The sequence below is a fragment of the Vanellus vanellus genome (genome assembly GCF_965231255.1).
Source record: "Vanellus vanellus genome assembly, chromosome: 3".
NCBI lineage: Eukaryota > Metazoa > Chordata > Aves > Charadriiformes > Charadriidae > Vanellus > Vanellus vanellus.
Genome location: NC_138907.1, coordinates 121,279,291 through 121,306,313, shown reverse-complemented (window position 1 = coordinate 121,306,313; position 27,023 = coordinate 121,279,291). Strand labels below are relative to the sequence as shown.

The 27,023-nt window shown below is 45.7% G+C and overlaps 1 protein-coding gene across 1 annotated transcript in view; it reads right to left on the bottom strand.

Annotated features, from left to right (window-relative positions):
* Nucleotides 1-2,627: 2,627 nt before the first annotated feature.
* Nucleotides 2,628-27,023, bottom strand: part of KLHL29 (kelch like family member 29) — a 335,222-nt gene continuing 310,826 nt past the window's right edge. Inside the window, exons 11-13 of the mRNA XM_082481556.1 lie at nt 25,350-25,543; nt 16,863-17,007; nt 2,628-3,408 (exon numbers count right to left, since the gene is read on the bottom strand). Coding sequence (XP_082337682.1) covers nt 3,225-3,408; nt 16,863-17,007; nt 25,350-25,543 — 523 coding nt within the window. The 3' untranslated portion in view covers nt 2,628-3,224. The remainder of the gene's footprint in view (nt 3,409-16,862; nt 17,008-25,349; nt 25,544-27,023) is intronic.

Here is a 27,023-nt window from a genome sequence, read left to right as displayed (position 1 = left end):
TGTGCACATGATTCATTTGGCAAATGCGCTCAGCCAACTTCCCGGAGGGGAACTAAAATAATTTCCACATACGAGTAAAGCAAATAGCCTGTGCCTTGTTCATCCTACCAAGTATTATTGACTAACGCTGAGTAAGAGATCTCTGCAGAGCGTTGATGAAAAGGTTGGCAACTCATTCCACTTGGTCTGGATTACTGCAGCATGGTTGTGTAACACTGAATTGCAGGGCTTTCGGTAATCTTCACGGGCCGTTCAACCTCAACCTAAAATGTTTAAAAACTGCCGTTCGTGCTCTTAAATACTTGCATAGATGTATGCTGTAAGTACCAGAGACAATTTCAATGTCTGTTACGTTCTTCCTGCTCCTGTGTAGAACAGATAGTGCCTCCTAAGATCCAGCTGAAATGTTCCACTGCAGTGGTATTTGAGACTGGTTATATTTGGCTCATCTTTGTTCCATATCCAGTTTTACAACTACCAGATGACACCCTAATGAAACATCAAAGAAACCACGAACCGGTGCACTTAAGTGCTCTCTGAAAGATGTATCCAGTGAGGTACAGAGCTCCCACTCTGGATAGGAAGGAATTCTGACCGTAGGGCAAAAGTGGCCTTCGTCTTTTAGACATGCCAGCAGCAGAGCAGGACAAATCCTAACTTTTATTTAAACCAAAAAAAAAAAAAAAGAAAGAAAAAAGCTGTTTATCAGTGTTTTTTTCAAGATAGCTTCCTCAACTATCTTGAGCCTTTTTGTTCTTTACTTAATAGTGAGTTTGGGGAAATAGATGAAGAAGAAACGGTCTTGCTGAATAAAATCCAAAAATCACTTCTAAGAATTCTTTACGGAACGGGAATGGAAATACTTTGGAAGCTACCCAGCATTTAAATATTAGCAATACATTTTTGATTTGCAAGAGAAGCTAGCTGGATGGAGTGAACGCGTTTCCATCCATGGCTGGGATGAAACCCGAAGGCACTGGTCATGCAGTGTTGTTTCTTGGTCAGTCGTGACAAAATTAATCCAATCTGGATGCTGAATCTAGATCTATAAATATATTTATTATAATATAACAAGAACTTAACAGTAAACATAAACTATATACAATACCATTACAGATAACCCTGTTTTTAATATTATTCACAGAAATAGCCAGTTTTGTTCCAGTGTGAGAAATGAAGAAATAAGCTAAATTGGAAATGTTGAATGTGTTTAGGTCTTGTTGACAGGTAGCACCTCCTTTGGAGGTAGACACACACCAACACTAAAATTAGTCCTGCCCCAGGCAGTTAGAAACTTGTGCTCCAATCTTTAGGTTCACACTTGCACCCTGTTTGACATAAATACTTTAAATGACATACTAGTATATAACTTTGTTGTGCTTCTTTTTTTTTTTTTCTTTAAAGAATAAATAAAACAACTGCATAACAAAGGCTGGAACCTCACTGTCAAAATGAGAGACTTGAGTCACCCTATAGCTTGACTCAGCTGACTTGAGCACTTTTTCTTTAAATACTGCAAGATACAAATTTCATTTTTTTTTTCTTTTATTTTATAAACAATTATTAATAAAATAAGATGATTAGCTAACCATCTGCATTGATTTCCCCGAAGCTGTAGGCAGACCTCCCTCCGTATAAAAAGGCTAGTGTATTTGGTATGAAATTCAACTAGATATTGACTGTAAGATCTCACCCACGCCCTGTATAGGACCCTCCTTCTTGAATTACCAGCACGGCATTTGGGATTTGGGTCTGCAAAGGCAAGTATGGCAACTTTTTTTCCCTCTACTTAGAAAGAAATCAGACAATCCTCAGCCTGGGGTTACTGCGTATTTGTGAATGTTAAGATTCTTTCCCCTGCCCCCTCTGCGTTACCCGGTCCATCTCCCATTCGATCCTTTTCCGTATAAATTTATAAAGAATTTCCACATCACAATGCTCTCTGGATAGACAATATTTTAATATATATAAAAATATAACCCCTGTGCTGTGCATATACTTACAACTCTACATAGTAATCACTTTAAGTCTCTTATACTGGGCTTAAGACTATGCGTTTTTCTACCATGGGATTTAAACTCGTGTGTTTAAAATCTGTAAATAAGAGAAGTATATGGTTTCCACACCTATGGGGAAACGTGAAAAATAAAATAAAAAACTTCTCGGGCTTTACATAAAAGATAGTGGCATATATCGCAACGTAAGCGATTTTGGTTGGGAGCCAAAACTGAGTGCGTAGCCACAACAGGAGGCAGCTTCTCCCTTTGCTGAAAACACAGAAATCCCCCACTACGCCGTGTGTTTTAGTGTGATCCCAATCAGAAGACGTGAAGAGCGGTTTTATCAGGAGAATGCCTCTGGGATTGAAACCGTTTTCATTTTGCATGATGGGAATCGAGCACTGCCAAGTTAGCACATCAGCAGAAACCGGGAGGAAAAGGTTAGAAGCTGTCACCCCCTCCCCCCCCCCCCACCGTGGGCACGGCCACACGTCCCCACACAATATCACCGGGAGCAGAAACTCATCCAGCCCAACAGACCTTTTTTTTTTTTTTTTTTCATCATTTTACATGGAATTTATTACCAATGGCTATTATTCTTTCCCCCCAGTCCCCACCTCACCCCCCTTCTGGGCTCTGCTCTCGAGAACTGAAAGATTCCTTTGATCTGATGGAAGACTGACATCAACCTAAGCCATCTGTCACACAAGATTTCCCTCAGTCATTGGTATTGAAAAGCGTGTATTTGTTAAAAACAAATGTAGGAATCAAAGTGGTAAGGACACTTTGACCTTTCAGATAGATTGATGCCTAAAGTGTAATAGTAAAACTAATCTGCATGGTTATTTTAAGAATCAAGCTTGAGCTCTAGAAGTAAAATGCAGATTTTTTTTTTTTTTTCCTCTCTTCCCCAGCTTAAAAAATATGTGAAATTCTATTGCACCTGGGTTGACCAAAAGCCGACGTCCAGAACAAGTGCCACTATAACATCTAGTGACACCCTTGTATTATTAAGTTACAATATCTTACATAGCACGGAGCTCTCTGCTCCTGGTTCACCAAAAGGTGAGGATGATTTTTCTACATTCAATGTAGACACTATTCAAGACTTTAGAGCAATGTGTTCACTGGCTGGCTTTGCTGCTTCTGTTTCTTAAGTAGTAGTAGTATTCTTGCCCGCTTTCAACAGGTACAAACAGTTCTCCGTCCAACTCCTGGGTAACATCAGCCGCTCTGAATGTACTTCTTGATTACTACACAGCCGTGTCGAAAAACAGGGCAGGGCATATTTGGTAGAAGTGTCCACGTGTTTGTTTTAGGGTCGTAGGCTTCCATGTTTCCCAGGGCAGGTCCTTCGCTGCTAACGATCCCACCAGTGGCATAAATTTTTCCATCCAGGACCACAGCGCTGTATTTTTTAAAAGAAGAGAGGTTTAGTTAAGTCTTCTTCACAGAATCACAGAATTATCAGAGTTGGAAGGGACCTCTAGAGATCATCTAGTCCCACTCCCCTGCCAAAGCAGGATTGCCCAGAGCACATTACTCAGGACTGCATCCAGGCGGGTCTTGAAAATCCCCAGAGAAGGGCACTCCACCACCTCCCTGGGCAGCCTGTGCCAGTGCTCTGTCACCCTCACCGTAAAGAACTGTTTCCGTGTATTTGAACGGAACTTCCTGTGTTCTAACTTGTCCCCATTGCCCCTCGTCCTGTCACTTGGAACCAATGAAAAGAGCCTGGCTCCATCCTTCTTCAACCCACCCTTTAGATACTTGTATGCCATAATAAGGTCTCCCCTCAGCCTTCTCTTCTCCAGGCTAAAGAGTCCCAGCTCTCTCAGCCTTTCCTCATAAGGGAGGTGCTCCAAGCCCTTAATCATCTTAGTTGCCCTTCACTGGACTCGCTCCAGCAGTTCCCTGTCCCTCTTGAACTGGGGAGCCCAAAACTGGACACAGTATTCCAGTTGTGGCCTCACCAGTGCAGAGTAGAGGGGGAGAATGACCTCCCTCGACCTACTGGCCACAACAATTTTCTTACCCAACAATTTTCTTTTTAGGCTTAAAACAAACCCAGTCTTTCTTAACAAGGGGTAAACAACGAATACACCTTTTATTCTCATCTCTATAAAGCTGTGTGGGCATTTCTCTTCCCCCTCCCTTTCCCCCGAATTAATCCTTTTTGTGTTCCTGCCAGGTAGGTAAATTTTCTCTCTAATTTATACAACAGAAAACAGTCCAAGTGAGATGTTTCTCCAGCCACGTACAGGATCTGCAGCAAAAGTCGCAGGGCAATGTGTCCGTGTAACACCGTGTACACACAAAAGCAATCCGAACAATTTGGGGTCCCTGCCGCCTCGGCTGGAATAAACCCGTGCTTCAAGTTACTCCTCTAATTATCAATGAATGCTGCAAAGGGGGGAATAAAATCCCTCCAGAAAATGCTCTGTTGCTTCAGCCCCTTCCATGGTGGTGGAGCATCTCCTCGCACACCCAGCAGGGCTGGTGTCGAAAGCCAACCCGGGGCACGCGTTCTGATGCTTGGGGACGTGCAGCTGAGGGTTTGGCACAGGAGCTGTCTGTGGCCTCTGAAGAAGACCACGCAACCCTACGACCTTTTAAAAATGAAAGTGTTCAACTTCAGACATCTCTTGCAAATCAAGGGTAATGAGGCTGGGCTGATCCTCTGGTCCGTAGGCTCTCAGTAGGAGGGAAGGTGCGCGGGTATAAAAAAGTATTTGAAAGAAAAATTGCCCTTCAGCCTCATCTCTTCCTCCTCCCTCCTTCTGCTTAACCCCTCAGCCTCTCCAGCAGTCGTGCGCAGGGCATGACGCTCGCTTTGGGCTAACGAAGATGGGCAACGAGGGGCTGGGCTTCCGTGTGTGTATTTGAAAAAGGCAGAAGGACGAGGGAGCCAGCAGGCAGCTGGGTGGGAAAAGCCCGTGCAGGGCTGCCGTGTTCTCCGTGCTGCCTTCCCGCTGCCTGGGGGGAACCCAAAGGTGGGGACGGCTCTGCTTTTCCTCTACTGAGGAGCCCCAGTTTGTCCCCCAACATTTAAAGACGTTAAGATGGACGGGGCTGGCCGTGTTTTGGAAGGTCCAAGAGGTCTTCTGGTGGTTGGGTCCCTTCCAAGAGCAGCTGGTGGATGGTTGTATTGGGAAGGAAAAGGGACTTGGAGAGTGCGTGCATGCCAGAGGGCAGCAGGGAGAAAAAGAAGGAGGGGAAGACGAGAAATCAGTTGCAGCCAAGGAGGTGGCCTAGATGTGAGAAGCTGGAGAAGGGTAGTAACCCCGTAGGCTTGGTGAAAGCAAAGTCACTTCTTTAGCTTATTTTGGAGCGGCAGGAAGAAGAATAATGAAAAGTGATAAAGGGAAAAGGCAGGGAGCGCTGGAAGACCCAGGATTAACCGGGACTAAAATGGCACCGACAAAGCTACGTGTTTCTGAAGAACACAAAACTCCGGTGTCCTTGTGGAGAAGCAGAGCCCGAGGTTAAAAATAAACCCACAATGACAACAGTGAGGACTCAAATAAGCCTAGTCCCTGGGTACCGCCAGGAAATAGGAAATAATGAGAATCTTGTCAAAATAACTGTTAATCTGAAAGGAGGAGGAAGGAGAGAGAGACTTGAAACACTTGATTAGAGCCTATCCACAAATCAGCAGGGCTGGATGATACATAGCCCAGGGTCCTAAGGGAGTTTGCTAATGAACTTACTGAACCACTGGTAATTATTTTTGAAACGTCGGGGAGAAATGGGGAAGAACGAGGACTTGAGTAAAGCAAGTGTCATCCTGAAAGACAGCTCTGAAAGAGAACGAGCCCACCTCCAAAGGAGCTGGAGCTGAGGTCCCTACGGCCAGGAGGGAGCGGAGATAGCAGGACCAGCTGACCCAGTAAATCAGACAAATGTGCAAATTAAATCATGGTTTAGGACTTAAGATATTTGTTGGGGGGTGGGAAGCCCATCTCCGTACCGGAACGACTTATTATTTAAAAGCAAGCCAGGCTGGGAGTCACAGTTTGCAAAATATGGCATGAGGAGGGGGGAGGATGGTCCCACCCCATGCTGAAACAGTCCCCGTGTGGTGGAGGGGCCGTGGAAACCAGCAGGGTGACAGTTTAGAAACGAGACTGTGGGGTGGTGGTTCCTGTTTTCTGTTTCACTTTGTTTTCTTAACAGTGAGGCTGAAGGAGATGAAAGCTTATTTGAACTGGGATGTGGTTTGGGATGTGCTGGGCAGAAGAGGGTCCAGTGTCAGAGCTGGACCGTGGTACAGAGCAGCTTTGCTGCCTTGGTCCTCTAATGAAGTGCTGCTCAGTCATTAAAAAAGTACTCCTACCCAAAGCTTGATGAAGAAAAAAAAGCCAAATGGGTTAATTTAGCAATTTTCTTGGGTGATGTGGGAAAACCCAAATAAACTCCCAAACAATGAAAAGACCCCCAAGAAAGATCTGGCTGCAGAACTATCAATAGAGGGCAATTAAATGAAATACCAGTGTGGAGCACAGAGCCTGGGGCTGGTCCCAGCAGCGCGGATGATCAAGATTCAGTGCCCACCAATGGCCTCAGTTAAGTTTTAATTTTCTGGTGTGGACATGCTGGTATAGATGACAGCACCTCACACCAGCGCAGGAGAGGACCTTAGTGGCTTTTACCACTTACATACGGGGCCTGTCTAATGCTTACTGCTCGTTACCCGACGAGACTGCTCTGCATGGAGCATTTGGTCTGGATGGGAAGAAGGGGATGGACAGAGGGAGGACCCTGCGCGAAGACCTTTCCGTCAACGCTGTAGGTGACCCTGGGAGGAGAAGCCAAGCAACCACCAACCCTTCCTAGCTGGCTGTGTGCTGCATAGCTGAAGTCTGGCCTTAAGTGCCCGCTACTCCCTTAGGCATTGTGTTAGGTCTCCAAATGGGGACATGGGGGCTTTACAAATTCCTCTGTAGTATCTTAGCTGCCCACGTTTCTTCTTGTCAAGTCTCCTCTGTGGCGTGTCTACTAGCAGCTACTCTGAGCCGGAGCTGCTGCCACGGTGGAGCAGCTGAGTAGCCACACACACCTTCCCCAAAGGCTCTGGCTCTGGGTTCCTCCCCAGCCCACGCTCTGGACGAGGGGTTACAGCGGGTGGTGAAACGTTGCTCCTGTTCTCCAGCACCGGGGCTACAGCACTGAATGAAATTCGTGGCCAGCGGCTGAGACAAGCGGCTCGATGCTGTAGCCTCCCATGATGGTGCTGACACGTTGGGGAAGAAACCGATGCCGAATTCCACCCTCTGAAAGACTGTATGAATTTTAAATGGTGACTAGATTAGCTTCTGCCCCCTCCGTATGAAAATTCCCGTAGATCAGACTGGCATAACGCTTAGCTTGTGAGTCATGCCTGAGGTTAAGAAAAACAGTGAGCTGCTCCTGCCAGCAAGAAATAGGCAGCTCTAAGTAGGCAGTGGGTACTCGTGTGTGCAGGGGACTTTGGAGACATTCAGGCACCTCCAGAGCTAAAGTGGCAGGTAGGTACTTAAGATCAATTAGGAATTTAGCCCTAGATTGCTGCTACTTTGCGGTATTAGGACAATCACTGCTAATTTCTGGGACCTTAGGGAATAGGAAACTCAAGTGGGCTCTAAAACCTTGAGGAAAGTGAGTGGAAAGGAGTGTGCTCATCGCTCTCTCTTCATTACTGTGACAATATTTCTTTTCTCCCCTCCCTTCCATCCCATCAGCTGTAAAAACATCGTTACCAAGGCTGATGTACAAAGAAAGGAATAATTACAATAATTAGGATACGAGTTTATTGCTCGGTGCCATTAATCCTGAGAGATAAAATGATTACAGGCTGTCAGAGCGCGGGAAGGAAGGAATCTCTGCGGCGCAGAGCCTCGCTGCGGGGACGCAAACCCTCCGGCAGCCTCGGGGGCAGCGACCTCCCCAGCTAAGGAGCAGCGGGACCCCCACCTCTCCAGCAGCACGCCCGGGGTGAAGGTGATCGGCATCAAAATGGAGGTGACTTCATCCAGTCCTTCCAGGAAAATACGTTTCAGTCTTTTGCAAATCACTACCCGGCAGGCTAACGACCCTGCTTTCTGCTCCCGGGTAACTCCTGCTGTTTACGAGAGGGGCCTCACCCATAGCCCTGCAGCGGCGTCACCCGAGGTGCCAGGGCATCCTTCGCTGCCCAAACCGTGAGCAGTGTCAGAGGATCATACTGTGACTGTCCCCCGACACTGCCACCGCTAGCCTGGTCCATCTGCTGACCTCCACTAAGCTATCAATCGCACTCCCAACGAGGCTGAGGGGCACTGGTGGGACCTGGCTGTCTACAGCTGGAGCGCGTGTGTAATCTGAACGCCCTTTAAATCTCCTCTCTGCCTGTCCGCCTTAGAATCATAGAATTGCTGAGGTTGGAAGGGACCTTTAAGATCATCAAGTCCAACCATTAACCTACCCTGACAAAAACCACTTCTAAACCATGTCCCCAAGTACCACATCTACCCTTTTTTTAAACACCTCCAGGGATGGTGAATCCACCCCCTTCCTGGGCAGCCTATTCCAATGTTTAATAACACCTTCAGTGAAAAAGTGTTTCCTAATATTCAATCTAAACCTCCCCTGACATAACTTGAACCCATTTCTTCTCGTCCTATTACTTGTCACCAGGGAGAAGAGGTCAGCCCCCACCTCTCTACACCCTCCTTTCAGGTAGTTGTAGAGGGTGATAAGGTCTCCCCTCAGCCTCCTCCAGGCTAAACATCCCCAGTTCCCTCAGTCGTCCCTCATAAGATTTGTCCTCCAGACCCCTCACCAGCTTCATTGCCCTTCTCTGGACACGCTCCAACACCTCAATGTCCTTCTTGTAGTGAGGGACCTTGCAGTCATTCCCCAGCTTGAGCAAAGAGGTGGTAGAGAGGATCCCTCTCTGACAGCTGGCCATTAAATGACTTGATGGATAAAGCCAATCATTGAATCATAGACTCATAGAATGGCCCAGGCTGGAGGGGACCTTGAAAGGGCATCTGGTCCAACCTTTTGCAGGAAAGGGAGCCTTGATGAGATTATCTGGCACTCTCTCCAATCCCATCTTGAAAACCTCCAGCAATGGGGATTCCACCACGTCCCGAGGAGGCTGTCCCAGTGACTGACTGTTCACACTGCAAAAAATTTCTTCCTTATATTGAGATGGAACTTCTCCTCGTGTATCTTGTACCTGTTGCCCCTTGTCTCCTCTACATGCTTCCTCGTGAAGAGAGAGCCTCTGTGCTCCTTGTAGCCACCCTTTAAGTACTGGCATAATGTGATGAGGTTCCCCCTGCGCCTTCTCTTCTCCAAGGAGAAGAGACCTAATTGCTTCAGTCTTTCCTCACAGGACAGGTTCTCCAGCCCTTTGATCATCTTTGTGGCTCTCCTTTGGACCCTCTCCAGTCTGTCCACATCTTTTCTGAATTGTGGGGACCAAAACTGGACACAATACTCCAGGTGTGGCCTGACAAACATTGAGTGGGATGATATCAGCGAGAAAAGAAAGACTAGGGAAACTGCGGGCCCTCTCCGGAAGGAAACGCAAGAACTGGTTACCCGGGACAGAGACAGAGCTGAGGTACTCAATGACTTTTTTGCCTCAGTCTTCACTGGCAAGGACAAAAGATGCAGCCACACTACCCTTGACGCAGAATGCAAAGACAAGGATTGGGAAAATGGAGAACCGCCCACTGTAGGTGAAGATCAAGTACGAGACCACCTGAGGAATCTGAAGGTGCACATGTCCATGGGACCTCATGAGATACATCCGCGGGTCCTGACGGAGCTAACAGATGAGGTCGCTAAGCCACCAGCCATCATATTTGAGAAGTTGTGGCAGTCTGGCGAGCTTCCTGCTGACTGGAAAACGGGAAACATAACCCCTATTTTCAGAAAGGGAAACAGGGAAGACCCAGGGAACTACAGGCCAGTCAGTCTCACCTCTGTGCCTGGCAAGATCATGGAGCAGATCCTCCTGGAAACTCTGCTGAGGCACGTAGAAAACAAAGAGGTGACTGGTGACAGCCAGCATGGCTTCACCAAGGGCAAGTCATGCCTGACAAATCTGGTGGCCTTCTATGAAGGGGTTACAGTGGCAGTGGACAAGGGAAGAACAACTGATGTCATCTACTTGGATTTGTGCAAAGCGTTTGACACTGTGGTGCTTTCAGCTGGGGCCCTCCTCAGGCAGCTCAGCTGCCATTTGTCTGGTGGCCACCTTCCCCCCAAGAGTGTTATGGGCCCTCCACTTTTCATTCAGAAGCATCTTACAGTGAAAGTCTCCTGATGTGGAGTAGTTTGGGAGCAACCCAAAGTGGAGTATGTCAGCGCCTCCTTTCTGTAGGGTTTGAGAGCCGAGAGCCTGGTGCTCCTGCTCCAGCCCTGCTCTCTCCCGGTCGTGATGGCAAGACATAGCACCAAGGAATGGGACTACCAGCAACATTTGTTAATTTTGATTATTATTATTTTAAAATTTCCTCCTTAGCCCTAAAGATCATATCAGCCTTATCAGGAAACGTCAAAAAAGAAAGAACATTACAAATCCTGTATAATAATGTCTAGGGTTGTAAAAGAGATTTGAAACAGCTGAATTAGCATGTTGTTTTGATTCCCTGAAACTCAGTATCTTCTGAGTCCAAAACCAAAGCTCCTCTCCCTCCTCACTCCTGCCTATGCATGCACATGCCCTCACTAATTTATTTGGAGCAGTTCCATAAAGGTTATTAAATATTATCAATTCGATATAGACACAGAATCTGGTTAGAAGAAGAAAAAAAATCCCTGCATTTAGTAGCGGATGCATTTCCTTCCTGCCCTAAGATTTCAGGAGGGTTTTCCTGGAGGTGGAACTGAACGATGCTCATCACCTGGATGGAGTAAGGGTACCCGCTGCCACGGGACGCGGCTCGGTGCGGTGCTGGGCAGAGCTGCAAGCGCCCCGTGAGCTTTTGCTTAAACCAGAGACCTTTTAGTGAAACTTTGGGTTTGCAACGCTGAAGTGAAACACATCGCTGCCATCTCCGTGGGCGGTGGTGCTCAGGGTGCCAAAGCGTCGTCCTGAGTGCGGTAGCGGTGCTGACAACCCGCGGGGTTGTTTGCGGTGCGTTGGCAGTCGGGTGGTGATGTTTGAGAGGACTGGAGCTCGGGTGGCCGTGTCGTGCTGCCAGAGGTGTCATCTTTACAATGAGATGGATAAACGAGGGTCCAGATTAGTCATGGTCAATTAGGAGGATATCACTCCACTTCTTGAAGCGGTATTATTAGTGTGGGTGTCTTGGCCAAGCTCCAGTTGTATTCTCCCCTATTCCATGAGCACTTTCCCGTGCTAATGATCCAAAACCATCATGTGGCATTGTTACTTGTTGCTGAAAACCAGCAATGTTTTATTCCAAAGTCCGTCGCACATCAGTAACGGCCCAAGTGCTCTGTCTGTATCAGTTACGCTTTGATGCTCACCAAAATGCATCGTGTCATGAACTGCTAGAGAAATGATTGCTATTAGTTTGGTGCGGCAGTTCTCATCTGCTGTCCGTGGAGCAGAGTCCCAGCCACACGTCTCCTTCCAGATATGCTGGAAGATTTTGGTTTTCCCTTCTGGACCACAACCACTTCCAGCTGCAAATGCTGCATGCTGAACAGAGCAGCCTTTACGTCTGCGGGCTCGAGAAGTACGCGGCCATTAAGGAACCGTGCTCTGTAATAGCTTCACCTGGGAATATCCGTCCAAACAAGCTCTGCTCTAACCCTTTCCAGTGCCTGGAGTTACCAGGAACTTTGCAATGAGGAAAGGAATCAGCTGGGGGAGTCTGCGGCTGGTGCTGTACATTAGCAATGCCTCGTAGTTAAGCACAGGAGTCACCATGCTTCGCTGTTCAAGAACAAGGGCTTATTTAAAAAGAAGAGGGGGGGAAAAAAAGAAAAAAATCCACAAACCGACCCTGGTTTTGTGCTGTTCAGCCCGAGTCGAAGTTTTATTAAAGATTTCCATTCGGCAGAACCATCTAATAAATCTTACTGGTTAGCAGTCAGAGGAGGAGGAAGAAAATGCTTTTCTGGTGTCTGTTGGGAATTGCTGGTACTAAATTAGCTGCTGTGGAATTACTGCTGGCACCATCACGCTGCCGCTGTTGCCCCGTGGAGGCTCTCTGTAGCACACGCCTGTTTGCACGCCGCCTGCATCCTAAGCAAGCAGAATATGGAATTTTTAATCATGCACAGAAAGGCATTCAGTATTCTTTTTGCTCGTGGAAAAATAAAGCCGTGAAGGGCATGGCGGGAGGGGAGAGCGCCTGCCTGCAGAGGGAGGACTCTCCAGCGCTGGAGGGGAGGCACGTTTTTGCAAGTCCTTCTGGAGGTAGGTGTCCGGCAGAGCAAGGTGTCATCATCCCGGCTCTTCATCCCTGTCTGCCGTCCCTGCCTCCAAAGATCCCGCAAACGAACAGGGGCCGCCAAACCGAGACGGGGTCCACGTGGTAAACAGGATCCACTTGCCTGATGTTTGGGAAGCGTCAAATATTTCCCTCACGTGTCGCGTGGAAGATGTTCAAGATCTGCACGTGAACTCACAGTGAATTTTAAAACACTTCAGGCCTATTGTAGCTCTTTGCCCATTTGGCACCATCCCTCGAAGGGTTAATTCGAGGCCAACGCAAATTTCTTATTGCCTTCCATCAGGCCGGGCTTAATCTGAAAATGATGCTCAATTCGCTCTTCTGTTGATTGTGAGCTGGAGACCCGAACAATTTATTTTTCGTTTTTCATTAAAAGTAATTTAACTTGATATTAAACCCATTTGAACGGACCTTTAATTTTTCACATGCGGGGAATATCACGCACATTTCCCCGTGCTCGAAGCCATCACGCTCCCTTGTCACTTACATGTAGAAACAGCGCAGATGAAAATAAAAGTGATGCGGTCAAGATTTTTCCCAGCAAATTTGGTATCGAGTGATTCCTGCTGAGAGGAGATCAATAGCATGCAGTTAATTTTTAAGTTGTTTATGTTGCTGCTTTTAAACCATGTTTTTTGTGACCCATGCTAATGACTGGAATGAGGAATTTATAGATTCACAGACTAAGGTCAGAAGGGATCTCTGCGCTCAGTTAATCTGAGCTTGTGTATACGCAGGCCATGGACTTTTCCCCAGGCAGTATCTCTCTTGGAAACGTACCTAATCTCCTCTTAAAGACACCGCGTGTTGGTGAGTTCGCCCCCTCCCTTGCTGGTTCACTGTTTAATTATCCTTGCTGTTGGGAGAGTGCCTCACTTCCAGGCTGAGATGTGTCACTTGACTTTTTAGCCCGTGTAACCTGCTACGCCTTTGTCTGTGAGACTGAAAGCTTTTCCCCTTGCTCCCAGTGATCAAGTCACCTCTCAGCCTTTCTTTGATAAACTCCTCAAATTTCACGTCAAAGATCTGATTTGCAACCCGGGCTCATTTTTCATTTTTTTGCAGCTTCCCTTTGAACTTCTGCCGATATTTCCGCATGTTGATGCGTGGACCCAAGACCTGCATTCGTCTCGCCGTCGCCGTATGCAGCAGCACTCTCTCTTCCCAGCTTCAACTTGTTTTCGATTCGGTGTTAGCGCTCATAGGACATATCCAATATTGCACTGACCTTTTATCAACGGCATTGGGATGAGAACTCGTGTTGTGTAGGTCCCGGTGTTCTCCTTTACGTCCTCCTCCGAGTTCCTGCCTTTCCAAGGGCAGCAGGGCTGCTACGCAGGTACGGCTCGCGACTGTGCTTCCTCCATGTATTACTTTGCTTTTAAAAGTCTGCTGCTAGCTTGAGACCGTCTAACTGAGACATGCAGGTAACTGGCTAGAATAGCTCCTTCTGTAATATTTTTTACCCACCAAATGTTATACCAGCTGCAACCTTTACCAGGGGAGTTTTTCTACTACCTGGATTGTTGGTAGATATATTAAATAGCATTGAAGAAGAATCAACGCTCGCTACCAGTGGCCTTGCTCAATGATATCTTCTCATTAACAACTACATTTTGAGATCTGTCAGTGAAGCAGATTTAATCTCTCTAGTGTGTGCCTTGTTAATTCCATATAATACCAGCCAAATACCTTGGAGAAATCGCAGTATATTATAGCATCACAGTTGTCTTTAGCAGCCAGGCGTGTTTCATTAAAACCCAAAACAAAGAACCAAATTCCCCCCCCCCCCCCCCCCCAAAAGCAAATCACAACAGGTCAGTTTAACAAGACCCATTTTCCAGGAAAGCGCATTGATTGCTGTTCATTGTGTTATTAGTATCTAGTTATTTGTTGATGAAATCCCAAATTAACCACTCTGGTATTTTGCAGAGGACCAACATCAGGCTAAGTGAGACCACTTGGCCTGATGTTGGTACTTCGCAAAATTAATTGCTGCACTAAAATTCTCCCTTTCACCTTCACAAAATATGGAAACGCTTTGGCAGTGCCCTGATCCATCCTGCACTGTAAGAGTTATTAAAAATCAACATTAGTGGTTCAAACAGCTTCGCAGCGAAGTCTCTGAAGACACCTGCATCCAAGCCGGCCGGGTTGCCTGATTTGAGAACTTAATTTCTGACCTTTTTCGTTCACATTTTTCCTTGCTGCCAACGGTGACCGCTTCTGGTTCCCTCGCAGCAGGATATGGAACCAAACCTTCTTGCGCCCTTCTGAATACAGATGAGAAATACCCATCCGACTGGTCTGTGCTACACTTTGCTACCTCATCAGCCTCGTCAGCAATGGTTTTATAACTGATTGAAATTACAAATTTGATCCCAAAAGGTTTAAAATGCCTTTCTTGGCCTTCACTACTTCCCTGGTTCCCTCAGCCTCCTGTAGCAGCAGCCAGTTTTTAACCTATTTGTTACTGCAAACCTCCCAATTTACCCGTTTCCATACATACTGATTTATTTATTTTTTTTGCCATAGGTTTTACATTTCTTTTTGGCTTAAATATTTTCCCCAGCACCTTTAAGAATTTTTGAAAGTGTGCCTTTTTTGGCATCCAATCAGGATGTACCGAACTGTTCCTTTTTTTGGAGACTATCCCACTATAAATGTAGGTTTCCAGTCCACTGTTGGTTTAGGCTTTGGAAAAAAAAATAAATTTAAAAGTTTGAAGTTACTTTTTACTGATAGGTGTCATATTCTACTTAAGCAAAGCCAGTTTATTACTGTACCTAAGCAGCATCTAATATTTAGGTTACGGGTTTACTCTCCTTGGTCCATCACGAGGTCTCCCACTGGATTCCCTTCTGCAGGGCACAGAGCAAAAGCATCCCTCCGTGTGGGAAACCTTGGGAAATTTTTGGGTGAGATGCTCAGCCAACAGCCCTTGGCTGAAATCACCCACGACTATGCAATTTCTCTTGTAGTGTACTCCAGATGCGTAATTAACAGATTTTTGTTGTTTTACAAAATAGAGATGTTCAAAGAGCAGTTCATCTCTCTCTCTGGGATGATGCGGGAATGTACTAAATGTACAAGTCCCTCGTGTTTCATTTTACTGGTTAGGGCTCTAACCCTGAGCTGCATCGTACCCGTTATTTCTGGTTTTCAGGAGAAAAATATCATTGGCAGCTGCCTGAGCACTGCAGGCTCCTCCTTATCCTGCTTTGCCTCCTTCTAGTGCGGAGGAACAAGGAAGACTTGACCCTAGCACAGGACACACACGGCCACAGCCACCCGGGATGGAACTGGGTGCTCCGACCCCTTTACTTACAACAAAATATGCTTCAGCAGCCAAGAGAGGGCGCTCCTTAAATTAATAAAAGAACGAGAAAAAAAGGAGCAAACCAGAAAAAAAACCAGCAAAAGAAGAGAAACCGGGCATGCTTTTTAAGAAGAAATTTTTTTCCACCAAAGCGAAATGTTAAATGCAACAAGTTAAAACACAGAGGTGTTTTTCAACCATAGGATGGGGAGCAGGGACACCCCCTGGGGCAAAGAGAAGAGCTGCTGGCTGAACGTTTTGGAGATGCGGGTCCATTGTGGGCCCGGCTGCTGCCCCGTCGCCGCTCTTCCTCCCACCCCGGCCAGCGTTTTGCCCCGGCACAACCCCTCCGCCTTGGTTTTGCTCAGTGCCTCAAGACGCGGCTGCATCGAACACCGATAACAAACCCCCCCCCAGCGCCCGCGGCAGCGTGCAGGCCCAGCCACGGCTTTTTCCCCGTGACACCGATAGCTCGGCCAGTCCCCAGCGCGGGTCTGCTCTGCGAGGGGCTGGCGCTGTTTAAAGCCTGAAACAAGCCCATCTTTCTGTAACAGCCATGTAATACTTTTTAAAAGGCCTTTAAGCGCTGCCAGTACCTGCGATGGGTGCCAAGTTTTATTTTTGTCAGCCAATTTGGGAAGTTTGTTAAACCTGTGACTGGGATCGGGGAAGCGAGCCCAAAAAGCAATCAAAAGCACGTAATAAATAATAATTAATATCAGTGTGCGGTGCTTACTCAGTATTTTTTTTTTTCTTTCAAGGATCTTTTAGCTAGTTAGCAAAATCATGTTCCACATTACGGTGGCCTCTCCTACAGAAGGTATTTATCATCCTCCGGTTACACATGGCAAACTGAGGAAAACAGCGTTCCTGTAGGCTGCTGGAGGAGCCCAACACACGTCCCTCCCCGCGATCCATCGCGCCTGAATGTGAAGACACGCGCGAACCATAGCAGGGTCCTGGACGTGCACTTTGGGGAATTGCCGTGTCCCTGAACATGTATGAAAAAGGAGATGAGGCAAACCCCCGGATGGCACACACCTCCCTTCCCCCGTCCCCTTCACTGTTAGGCAGTATTAGCTTATTTATCAGCAGAAAATGTTAAGGCACCGATAATTCAGTTTTAATGGTTTTTCTCACCTGCAGAACTGCCTGGAGTGGTTCATGTTGGGACCTGCTTTAATATTGCCTTTTTCTGGGTCATAGATGGTGGTTGCTCGTGCATAAGCTCCTCCAAGAATAAAGATGAACCCATTGAGAGTGACTGCAGGAGCATATTTGTTATCTGTCAATGGAAAGCAACACTGAGATCAGTTTTAGGCTCAGGTCTGGAGACTGCTTTTTTTATTTATACATTCCCCTTATTTATAGATAAGTCACGTTTCTCTAAACCTCCGAGGCTAGGGAAAGAAAAATGAGGAAACATTTCCTGGTTTTGTTCTTCTGTCTCCAAGTTCTCAAAGGCACTTTTAAAGTTCATCAGTCCTTCATGCCCCAGTACGCACCTCCCGCTAAACTGGTAAAGCACAATTATCCTCTCCCGAAGCCTAATGGAGTTACCGTGAAAGCTCCACTCTTACATATGAAATTAAGATGTCAAGTTGCTTCAGAATTTTGAATTGCTTCAAATTTTAACTCAGATGCTTCCCATGCCTGTGCAGCAGCTAAGTACAGAAGAAACCCACAGTGCAGAGACATCCAATAGTTGATTCTCTTTTGTATTCTGCTTTGGCTCGTGGGAAGGTCACCCACGTAATCCAGAAGATTTTTTGAGACCTGATTTTTTTTTTTCCCCTTCATCTGTCTCGTAAATTCACCTGCATTTTTATTTTCAGATGTGTGCGTACCTCCAATCAGTCCTGTATTTTAGCAACGAACTGTGTGAGGTTGGGGTTTCAAATTGTGCAAGTGCCTTATCCGAAGTCAAGTTCAATCAGAGTTTCCAAGGGTGCTTTAAAAATCCTGTGTTAGCTGCAGCATTATTAGAAATATTGCTAAAACTAACCATAAATTATCAAAGAAAATAATTCTAATTTAATTAGTTGACTTGTCCCTTATGCTGCTAGCACACCATATGCACACTATTAAATATGAGCCAGTTGGGCTGAAATTTCTCATGATGGTGTCTGTCTTGACGCGATACAGGTTTTTTTAATAACCATTTCAGTGAAACCAACCAGCAGTGTCTGGGAACAAAAGACGGGAAAATACATTGCTAAAATAAGCCTCACAACCAGTTCTCTAAGAAGCACGTGCCTAAGCCCTTTGGGGCACGAGGCAGACGTTTCCTGGGTGGCTACGCTGGTGTCCAGGGACACTTCTATAAAAATTATCCATATGTAGCTATACGTTAGAGCCTCTTCAAAATCTGCCTTTTTATATGCTTGGAAAAGAGTGAGTCTCTTGCGTCTCCAGTGGAGAATCAGCCTGGACAGGGTCCTGCCGGCTTCAGCCCCTGCAACCCTCCTCCCAAGCGCGGGCAGTCAAGGCCGCGGGCAGTCAAGGCCGCGCGCTGGAGAGGAGGCGCAATATCATCTTTACTACACTCTTACATCTCTGGTAATGGCCCCTACGCAACGTTGAAGGGGTCTGTATGTTCCTCCCAGATCTATAACACTATGACTGTGTCCTTTTAGGAACATGGAAAAAGATGGGCTTAAATCAGCTCCAGCAGCTTTACTTTTGGCATTTGCTTACCTCTCGCACAGCTGGCGTCGTAACCCTGAGGTTCTAGTAAAACCACCTTATTCCATTAAATATTTAACAAGAGATTTAATTTGACACGAGTTAAGCAAAAGCTGATGAATTTCTCCAGAAGAGAGATCATTTCCTTAACTGGGCTTCGAAATGGTGAAACTAGAAGGAAAATAATGGTTTTGTGGTGTCTGCTTCTGTTCCAGCATGGCCATGGGGTGGTCTGGCTCAGTCCACCTCACCCCACATCGGTGCGTGCCCAGGGGGACGCACGGGGCTGCAGCACCCGGCATGAAAACAGACAAAAGTTATGGGTTAAAGTTGGGCTCCTGTTATGCTGGGTATCTACAGGCATATGTCAAAAAAACACGTATGTATTAGGAAAATGTCACTGATCCTTGGGAACAGATGGGAAGAAACTAATTCATCCAGAAAACAGAACAAGGAGTATTCAGTTTCTTCTCGGTGCCACTAAGCCACTATAATTCATCAGAAAGACTTATCTGTCCTAACAACCCGTCTCGCATCCCTTTCCAAATCAGACTTGCATATGTGACATTTTTTCCAGTTAAGACACTCATCAGAAATTTTCCATATTTAATTATCACATCTTCCTGGTTTTTTTTTTTTTTTTTTTTTTTCCCCTTTTGACTAGCACTGTTTTGCAGGAGAACGAAACTCTCGCACGAAAAAAGAACTCAGCTCCCAAATCTCACGGGGAAATTATTTGGGGCTCCCTCAAGGCAGAAACAGTGACTTCTCAGGAGACTGAATCACTGACTTCACATTCCTTTTTGTTAAAGAAAGAGAGGGAAACCCCTTGGTTATTTTTACAGTGACTTTCTTTCTTTCTTTCTTTTAAATAGGCAGACAGTCTGATATTTTTTTTCCTTTCTTTTTTTTAAGAGGCAATTGTGTTTGATTTTCATCAATTTTTCAATACATCACCTTTCTATTTTTTTACTGCTTTTTGCCTTAGCTACAATTTCATAAATTGGTATAAAGTAAGCCTGAGATAGAGAAACAGAGAAATCTCTGCTCTTCCTTTCAGGAAGGGAGATGTTCGCAGCAAGCAGTATCCTGATCCTGATGAAGATATGGCAGACAGACACGAGGGACACCCCTCCAGAGACAGGTAGAGAGAAAACAGTGGGTTTTATTTTTGTTTTGTTACCATGGAGGCAGAAATTCTTCACGGATACAGGGAGCTTGGAAAACTCAAGCTGTCATTCCTGCAACCTAGGTGTGGATGACCACCTTCAGTCTTTACCCTTACTTCATCCCGGGTGCTACCCACACTCTTCCCAGGCTGTTGTCCTCTCCAGGGCTCGGTAACGTCATGCAAACACTCGGGAGACTCCAACTTCTGTTGCTGCTCTAAGTCCTTAACACGCTCATAGTGCAAGGTGGGTGGCTGGGGAGCCTAGTGTTGTAAAAACATGTTTTAATTGGGCTTTTTGGTCAAAGCTACCGGGCATGGACATGAGCTCCTGTGGGTCAGAGGCTTACTGCGGGATGCAGCGGGGACATTGGTTATTTCAAAAATCTGCTGGAGGGAAGAAAGAGAGGGGAGAGGAAGCATTGCATCAGAGAAACAGCCTCCTTTCCCCTCCAAAATTCAAGTGTTGGGGCTGTAGGACATCGTAATCCATTTCAGGCTGGAAAACCTTAAATGGGATTTGTGCGGGACAGGAAGCACACTTGAGATTAAAAGGCAGATTAAATGTAAAGGAAATAATAGATAAAAGGTACTCTTCTCTCCAAGTGGATAACATCATAACATCATTCTCCCTTGCTGTTGCCATAGGAAAACATGCAAGTATTTCTATTCTCGTGACAGGTCATTGCGGGAAGGGGTATGCACTCAATGACAATCCTTGAGCCGGAGGTGTACTTCACATGGGGTTGGTAATTTAACCTACTGGTGTTCTCCTCACTGCATAACGACAGCATGCGGTCTGTGATGCGTTTCATGGCTCTCGTATCTCTCGGTACATTATATGGTCAAGTAGCACAGTTCTGCTTTCCCTTTCATGATTGCTTAAAGATCTTATGTTGCCTTCCAGTAAAGCACTCGGTCAGAGACTGAAGTGGCATTACAATGAATGGCAGCAGCACTTCATATGGAAAAAGGTTATTAAAACCAAGCTAGTCAAACGTTTTCATCAGGAGGAAGAAATGCGGGCATGCCACTGGTCCAGATACAACGCCAACTTGCAGGCGCGGGTGGCCGGTGGGGGGGGTTGATGCACATGATGAAGCAGATGGAGCAAGGAGCCTAGTTAATAGAAACTAAATCTATTTTAATAGTAACTGCCTCTTCCCCTCCCTGAATACTGTGCAGACAAGCTCAAGAATGGCATAGTAATGGATAAGATAACGTCCCTCAGCTGCCGGGAGACTGCGGTCTGATCCTTAACATAGCTCGTGAGGCCAAAGTGCAGATATTGCAATTAACAGCAGGGTCTCGGATGTCAGCTCTTCTGGCACGGTGCTCTCCTGTTAGCTGATTTCTCATAACTACACAACTGGTCGCAGAGCCCTGTGGTTCCCCCAATGACCCTTGAGCAAACCGTCCTCAGAGAGCCCGAAGTCGAGTGTCCTCGCTTGCAAATGCTGCGTTTTGTGTATGCGTGGCGGGGGATGACCCACGCCAAAGCAGAAGGCTCCACCTGCCATCGTGGGGCGATTTCAACCAAATTTATGGGCAAAATGTTGATGAACTGAAGAGAGTTGGACAAAGCGCGGCCACACAGACGAAACAGGGGTAGGAAGTGAAAGGGAAGACATCTGCTAAAGGGCAAACATAAAAATACTGACTTTGCAGGGTAGAGGACAGAGTGTGTGTAAGGGGAACACATCAAGAAGTGGAAAAAACCATTCCGAATAGAGGATATAGCAAATATGAAGGAGAAGTGGGTGAGACAAAGGAAAGAAAAATTCAAGCTCACTAGTGGGAAAAACACTAAGACAAATATGTTGAAGGATGAGAAGAAACACTCATTGCTTTGAGACTTCTAGGTGAGAGCCGGCCAAACCCACACATGGATCCTGAACGATTGGCCTTGGGGAGAGAGACAGGCCAAGACATACATCTGATTTTTCTTGTAAAGTCTAAAAATAAATTCATGGGAATCATTATGCATTTTAACCAAAATAAGCCATGGGACAGTGCAGTAAAAATGCAGAGATGCTGCTAATGCTGTTTGCCAGATATTTCTTGCATTCTTAGCTCTGTGAATGTCCCACTTTGGTCGGACATGTCACTGCAGGAGTAAACGCTATGGTGAGGAACTAGACACTTGGATTAGATACCAGAAATGCTCATAGATCTTTGGCCTCTGTGTTCCCACAGTTCTCACCAGATTTTAAAATTTAATAGTGGAAATGATTAAACACTGATTTTCTTGCAGTCCAGAAACATTAATAAAAACTTGTAATTCCGCCAGTACAGACACTGACTGTTCAGGGTACCAAAAAGGGTGTATTTTAGTGCCCTGGCATGAAGGCACAAAGTGAACTAAAAGGCAGTGACAAGATAATTAGGCGTACTTGCAATCACTGACTTCTGCATGTCTATGGCCATCTTGTTAAATAAGATGAACTTCAGGAAGGTGGGCACGAAACGCATTTTTAGCAGAGCTATGTAGGACAGCCTGGCAAGAAAAGGAAAGGCAGGTGCTGCAAGTATGTAGCCTGGGTTCGTTTACTCTTGTAGGACTTTGGCTCGACAGCAGCAAACTTCTTACAGCTCAAAACACAAGAAGGGGAAGTGTGAGGTGGTTTATCAAAAACATGCAATGTGGAAGCCCTGGGAAGCTCCATTACTCCAGGAACATCAAGCTGCGGGCTGCGCTGCTGCAGGAACATCTGCCGGCTCCAAAGGCAGGGAGGACCAAACTGGGGCAAAGGATGGAGAACATCTTGGAATGTTGGAATGGAATCTCCAAACATGGATGTGTGTAAACACCACCTGCCCAAAGGCTACCACAGCATCCATGTGCAACGTGGTGGTGAGCCTAGTGTCATACCTACTGCACGCAGGCATCCACGTCCCAAAACCTCCTGGCAGGTGAAGGCTAAAGAACAAATGGAAACTGGGAGTCAATTTGCTGCTTATGCCTAGAAGAAACCCAGGCCGAAGAGAGCAAGGGCTGAGTTGCGTGGACTTGCTATCGGTCCCCACTCCGTATCTCCTCTGCACAGGCAGGATGTCAGTACCCAGCCTGCTTCACCTCCCTTCAGATTAGCCAAAAAATGACCCCCCCCCTTGCCGCGGTTGATGCCAGTGTTGCCTTGGGTTAGATTGGCACACGATGCTTTGGAAAAGATGGGCCTGTTGGGTTCAAACGTGTGCCATGCTGCGTTCAACTCACCGTCATAAAATACCACAGTGACTTGAGACAGGTACTACCAGCCTAAAAATCTCCAGAGACCGTGGCTACTTTCCATACCCGCATCTAATGTTGCGTATCTGAGCATGCTTGAGGTGTTTTTAAATAGTCCATTGTCCTATTTGAGGTCAGTTTTCACTGATCTCTGGGGTGAGCTTAAACAACACAACTTGCCATCAGGTATCTCAGCTGAGTTTAGCTCAGAGGGCCACCTTAATAATTCACAAATCAACACAAAAAGGCTCTGAGGCTGTCAAAGGCACCCCGGCAGTGATCATAACAGGGTTCATCTCAGCTCCATTTTGTAAAAAGCACCCCAAGACTCCTTCTACTCCCTCTTCGTTTTAGATAAATGTTGACTGTACTGCACTTGGCAGAGCATCCAGTTCTCGGGGGATACTTCACAAACACAGGTGATAGTATGGTTCTTGCAGAGCTGGAGAAATTCAAGTACATTTCCAGTATTCCCACAGCCTCTCAATGACGATCAGCCATCGCTTCAGCTCAGTTTCCCAGACGTTCTCCACGGGGTGCATTTTTTCAGGCTCTGTGTTATTTTACTTTATTTGCAAATAAATTGACGTTATACATTTCCTAACAAAGACACACAGCAACTCCGCATTTCATCATATATTTTACGCCTTCAGCTTAACTAATTAACTTTGCTTACAGCAAGGAAACATAAATACCATCTTTTAACTTCAGCAGCGTCTTTTCATGTATTTTTGTTAGGAAATAATAGTACACGTCCATTAGCACAATAGATGACGAACCCAACTCTGGATGGTTTGGATGATTTTTTCCAAGCACGCGTGGTGTTGACGCCTGCCAGACAGTATAACGAGCCCAGGGAACGATTTCTTAGTTCCTGTGGCACTTGTACTATTTTGGTAAGGAAAAAGAATACCTCTTTGCATAATGCATTCATTTTTGCAATACGCTGTGAGTACAGGAAAATCTCGTACTGTCAGTCAGTGGATTAAATGAACAGCAGCGGCTGTAGCCACGTGATGGAAAAAGCCAGGCAATAGGGTTGTTTGCGCTGCTGTATTACATAAACGTGACTTTTGCCGGTTAACGCCCTCCCACTGGGCGCTTCATGCTGCATCATACGCATGTCATGTTATGTTAGGCTGGACACAAACAGCAGCGAGGGAGCCGGAAAGCAGCAGCGCTGCCATGGCTGTCCCAGCTCCTCACCACCTGATCTACTAGGGAACCCCAAGAAGAGAGTCATAATAATTGTAACAAGCTACAACGAAAAGAGCAGCTTAGTTCAGCTTTCTGAATATGCTTAGGCCTTACCTGAATACCTTATAACTGTGCTTCTATAATTTATTACTTGCTACTCCTATTGCTCTGCCAATCTCAATAATGAGACCGTGGTTTTTTTTTTTTTTTTTGTTTTTAAACGAAGCATCTCATGTCACCGTTTCAACGTGACTAAGAGGTTTAGGATGGTGAAACACCAGCACAGGTGGTAGAGGTGGTAGATGCCCCATCCCTGGAAACATTCCAGGTCAGGTGGGACGGGGCTCTGAGCAGCCTGATCTAGTTGAAGATGTCCCTGCTCATTGCTGGGTGTTGGACTCGATGACCTTTAAAAGTCCCTTCCAACCCAAACCACCATTCTATGATTCTAGGATGGAAAAGCAAGCCACCCCAAAGAAGCTTCTCTGTGATGACTGTATGAGCGTTGTTTCTTTGGCCACCTGAATACAGCCAGACCGAAGGTTGTCCACGGCCACCCAGTGCAGAGCAGGTGGCCCAGGTCAGCTGTCACCCTGCAGTAACATCCTTGTGAAGCTGAATGCTAAACCTCATTTCCAGAAGCAACCTTAACACTCAGGGTGCAAATTGCCACAGAAGGCAAATAAGTTGCAAACTTCTGAGCGCTATCCTAATTTTGGAAGGAAGCCTGCACCTCTGATGTTGGCTGGTAGGGTGGCAGCTTTGGCCTCTCGTCTTGCTCTTTATTCTGTAAAATATTCGGTTAGCTCGAGGGCATCGTAAGCTAATAAACACAGTTTTAATAATCTGCATGTCTCAGAGATTGCAGCTTCTGAAGCACCATATGCCTTTGGACACCATTGATAAATCCCAATTAAGAATGACCGCCACTTCCTACAGGACAGGTGGCATTTTAGCAAACCCATGAGTAATAATCCATTAACTGAGCAGTGTTGCAAAACTGCACGGAGCAACACATGATGCCGGATGAAGTTTCACTGCACTTTGCGATTTTCTGGATCTAAAATTACTAGTTGTCCATATCTAATAACTGCTTTCCTTTCTCCTCCACTTTGAACTCATCACTTTTAGCTGATAACTAGCTGTATTAATGAGTGACAATTGCCTTCAGTAAAGATCCAGATAATTGCCTCTCTGGTATAACATACCATGCGTTCCTGCCAATGTGTTGTAAACGTATCTCCCCTCACCCCCCAACTCATTTGCTATCTGCAAAGGTATGAAAATACCTGTAGCACAAAGATTTCTGTCATAATACGGGTTTACTCTGCCACCACGCATCCCTTACCGATCATCGGAGACTCTATAAAACTCCACGAATTAGTCTGAGGGATGTAGGACTGCAAGACCCCCGCAGCTCGGCCGGCTTCGTTCACTCCACCAAAGACGTAGATCTTCCCACCGCAAACGGTCGCAGCAGCCGAATGGACGGCCTTTGGCAGAGGAGCGATGGTCTCCCACTGGTTGGTTATCGTGTCGTACCTAGGACGACAGCAACCGGAGTGAGCGGAGATGACGCAACGCTGGGCAGGACAGACAGGCAGAGAAAGCAGGCTGGGATCTAACAGAAAGGCAGGTTGACAAGCAGAAGAAAAGCAGAGGTAGAAATATATTTTTTTAACATCCTACAGATTCAGCCAAGTGGTAAACAGTGTAATGAATGCTTTTTCTAAGGTTTTAAAACATTAAGAAAAGCCCAGAGAAAGATGGTTCTATTTTCTGTATATGCCTCTCAAATCTCATTATAGTCTAAGCTAAAGAAACTCAGGACATCTTTGTTGAGATGTCTTCCACTAATTAATTTCTATTAATGAGTATACAATGAGATTATTCTTGCAAATCAGTGCAGTGATATCCAATAGCAACCGCAGGCAGGCAACTGTTAATACACTTCAGTTGTTCAGCTGGTGGAACACATCTCACCTACAACATAATGCAACACGATAGGTCTTTTTACTCCAGTTAACTGACCAGCGACGCACCTTTTGTGCCAGAATAAGTTGCTTCCATTTAATTTTCATTGCGCAAACCAAACTACCGTGCTTCATTGCAGGATGCTGCAAACGTTAATGCCAGAATAAGATTTCACCATTGCATCCAGATTTGACATGAAGCAAACAGAAAAGAGTACGCATGAAAGTGCTAATTTAGTTTTAAGATCATCAGTATCTGATTTAATTAAGCCATTGACCATAAGGGATGTGCAGTTAATAATCCATGGATGAAGATTCATTTTAGACAATGTCACAAGTACAGACGTCAATTTTTTTTTAAAGATAATGTGGCAGGGATCCAAATAGCTGCTCTAAAATGAGTCCTGGAGACAGTGGAAAATAATGTGATTTTTAGGCTTCTATATTTCCACGTAATGGCACATTCAGTCAAACAGGAGTTTCCTGCGTAGCAATTATTCAAAATTGTTGACTGCAAGAACAGAAGTCCTCATCACCCATTCAGGGCTTTTGCTCTTAATATTAGTGATATGCAATATGCAAATATGAAATGAATCCATGGCCATGTATCCATCTGTAAAAGAAGATTTAGTGACAGGGGAATTCTCCCTTTGCAACACGTTCCTCAAATTCTCACTGCCTGAACTTGGGGAAAATAAAAGGGACAAAAGATATACATGGTGCAAACAGCACAAAATAATGCGCTTAATGAAAATGCATTAATGAGTTTCCAAGTAATATAACTGAAAGTAATTAACACACTCATAAAAATGAAGCAAAAGCATGAGGGAGGCAAACTTTAACTAAAAAAGTACGGGAAGTCCCTTATAATGAGCACGGAGAACTGCCGTTTACAATGCTCTAAATTAGTTACTGAGAAATTAAATTCATCTACGACAAAGTGATCAAAGGGGAGAAATATAACAAGATTAAACAACATGGTGCTGGGAGCATTCAAGGTGACACACCTTTATTGGGCTGATTCTTAATGTTTGGTACCAAACTCGAGC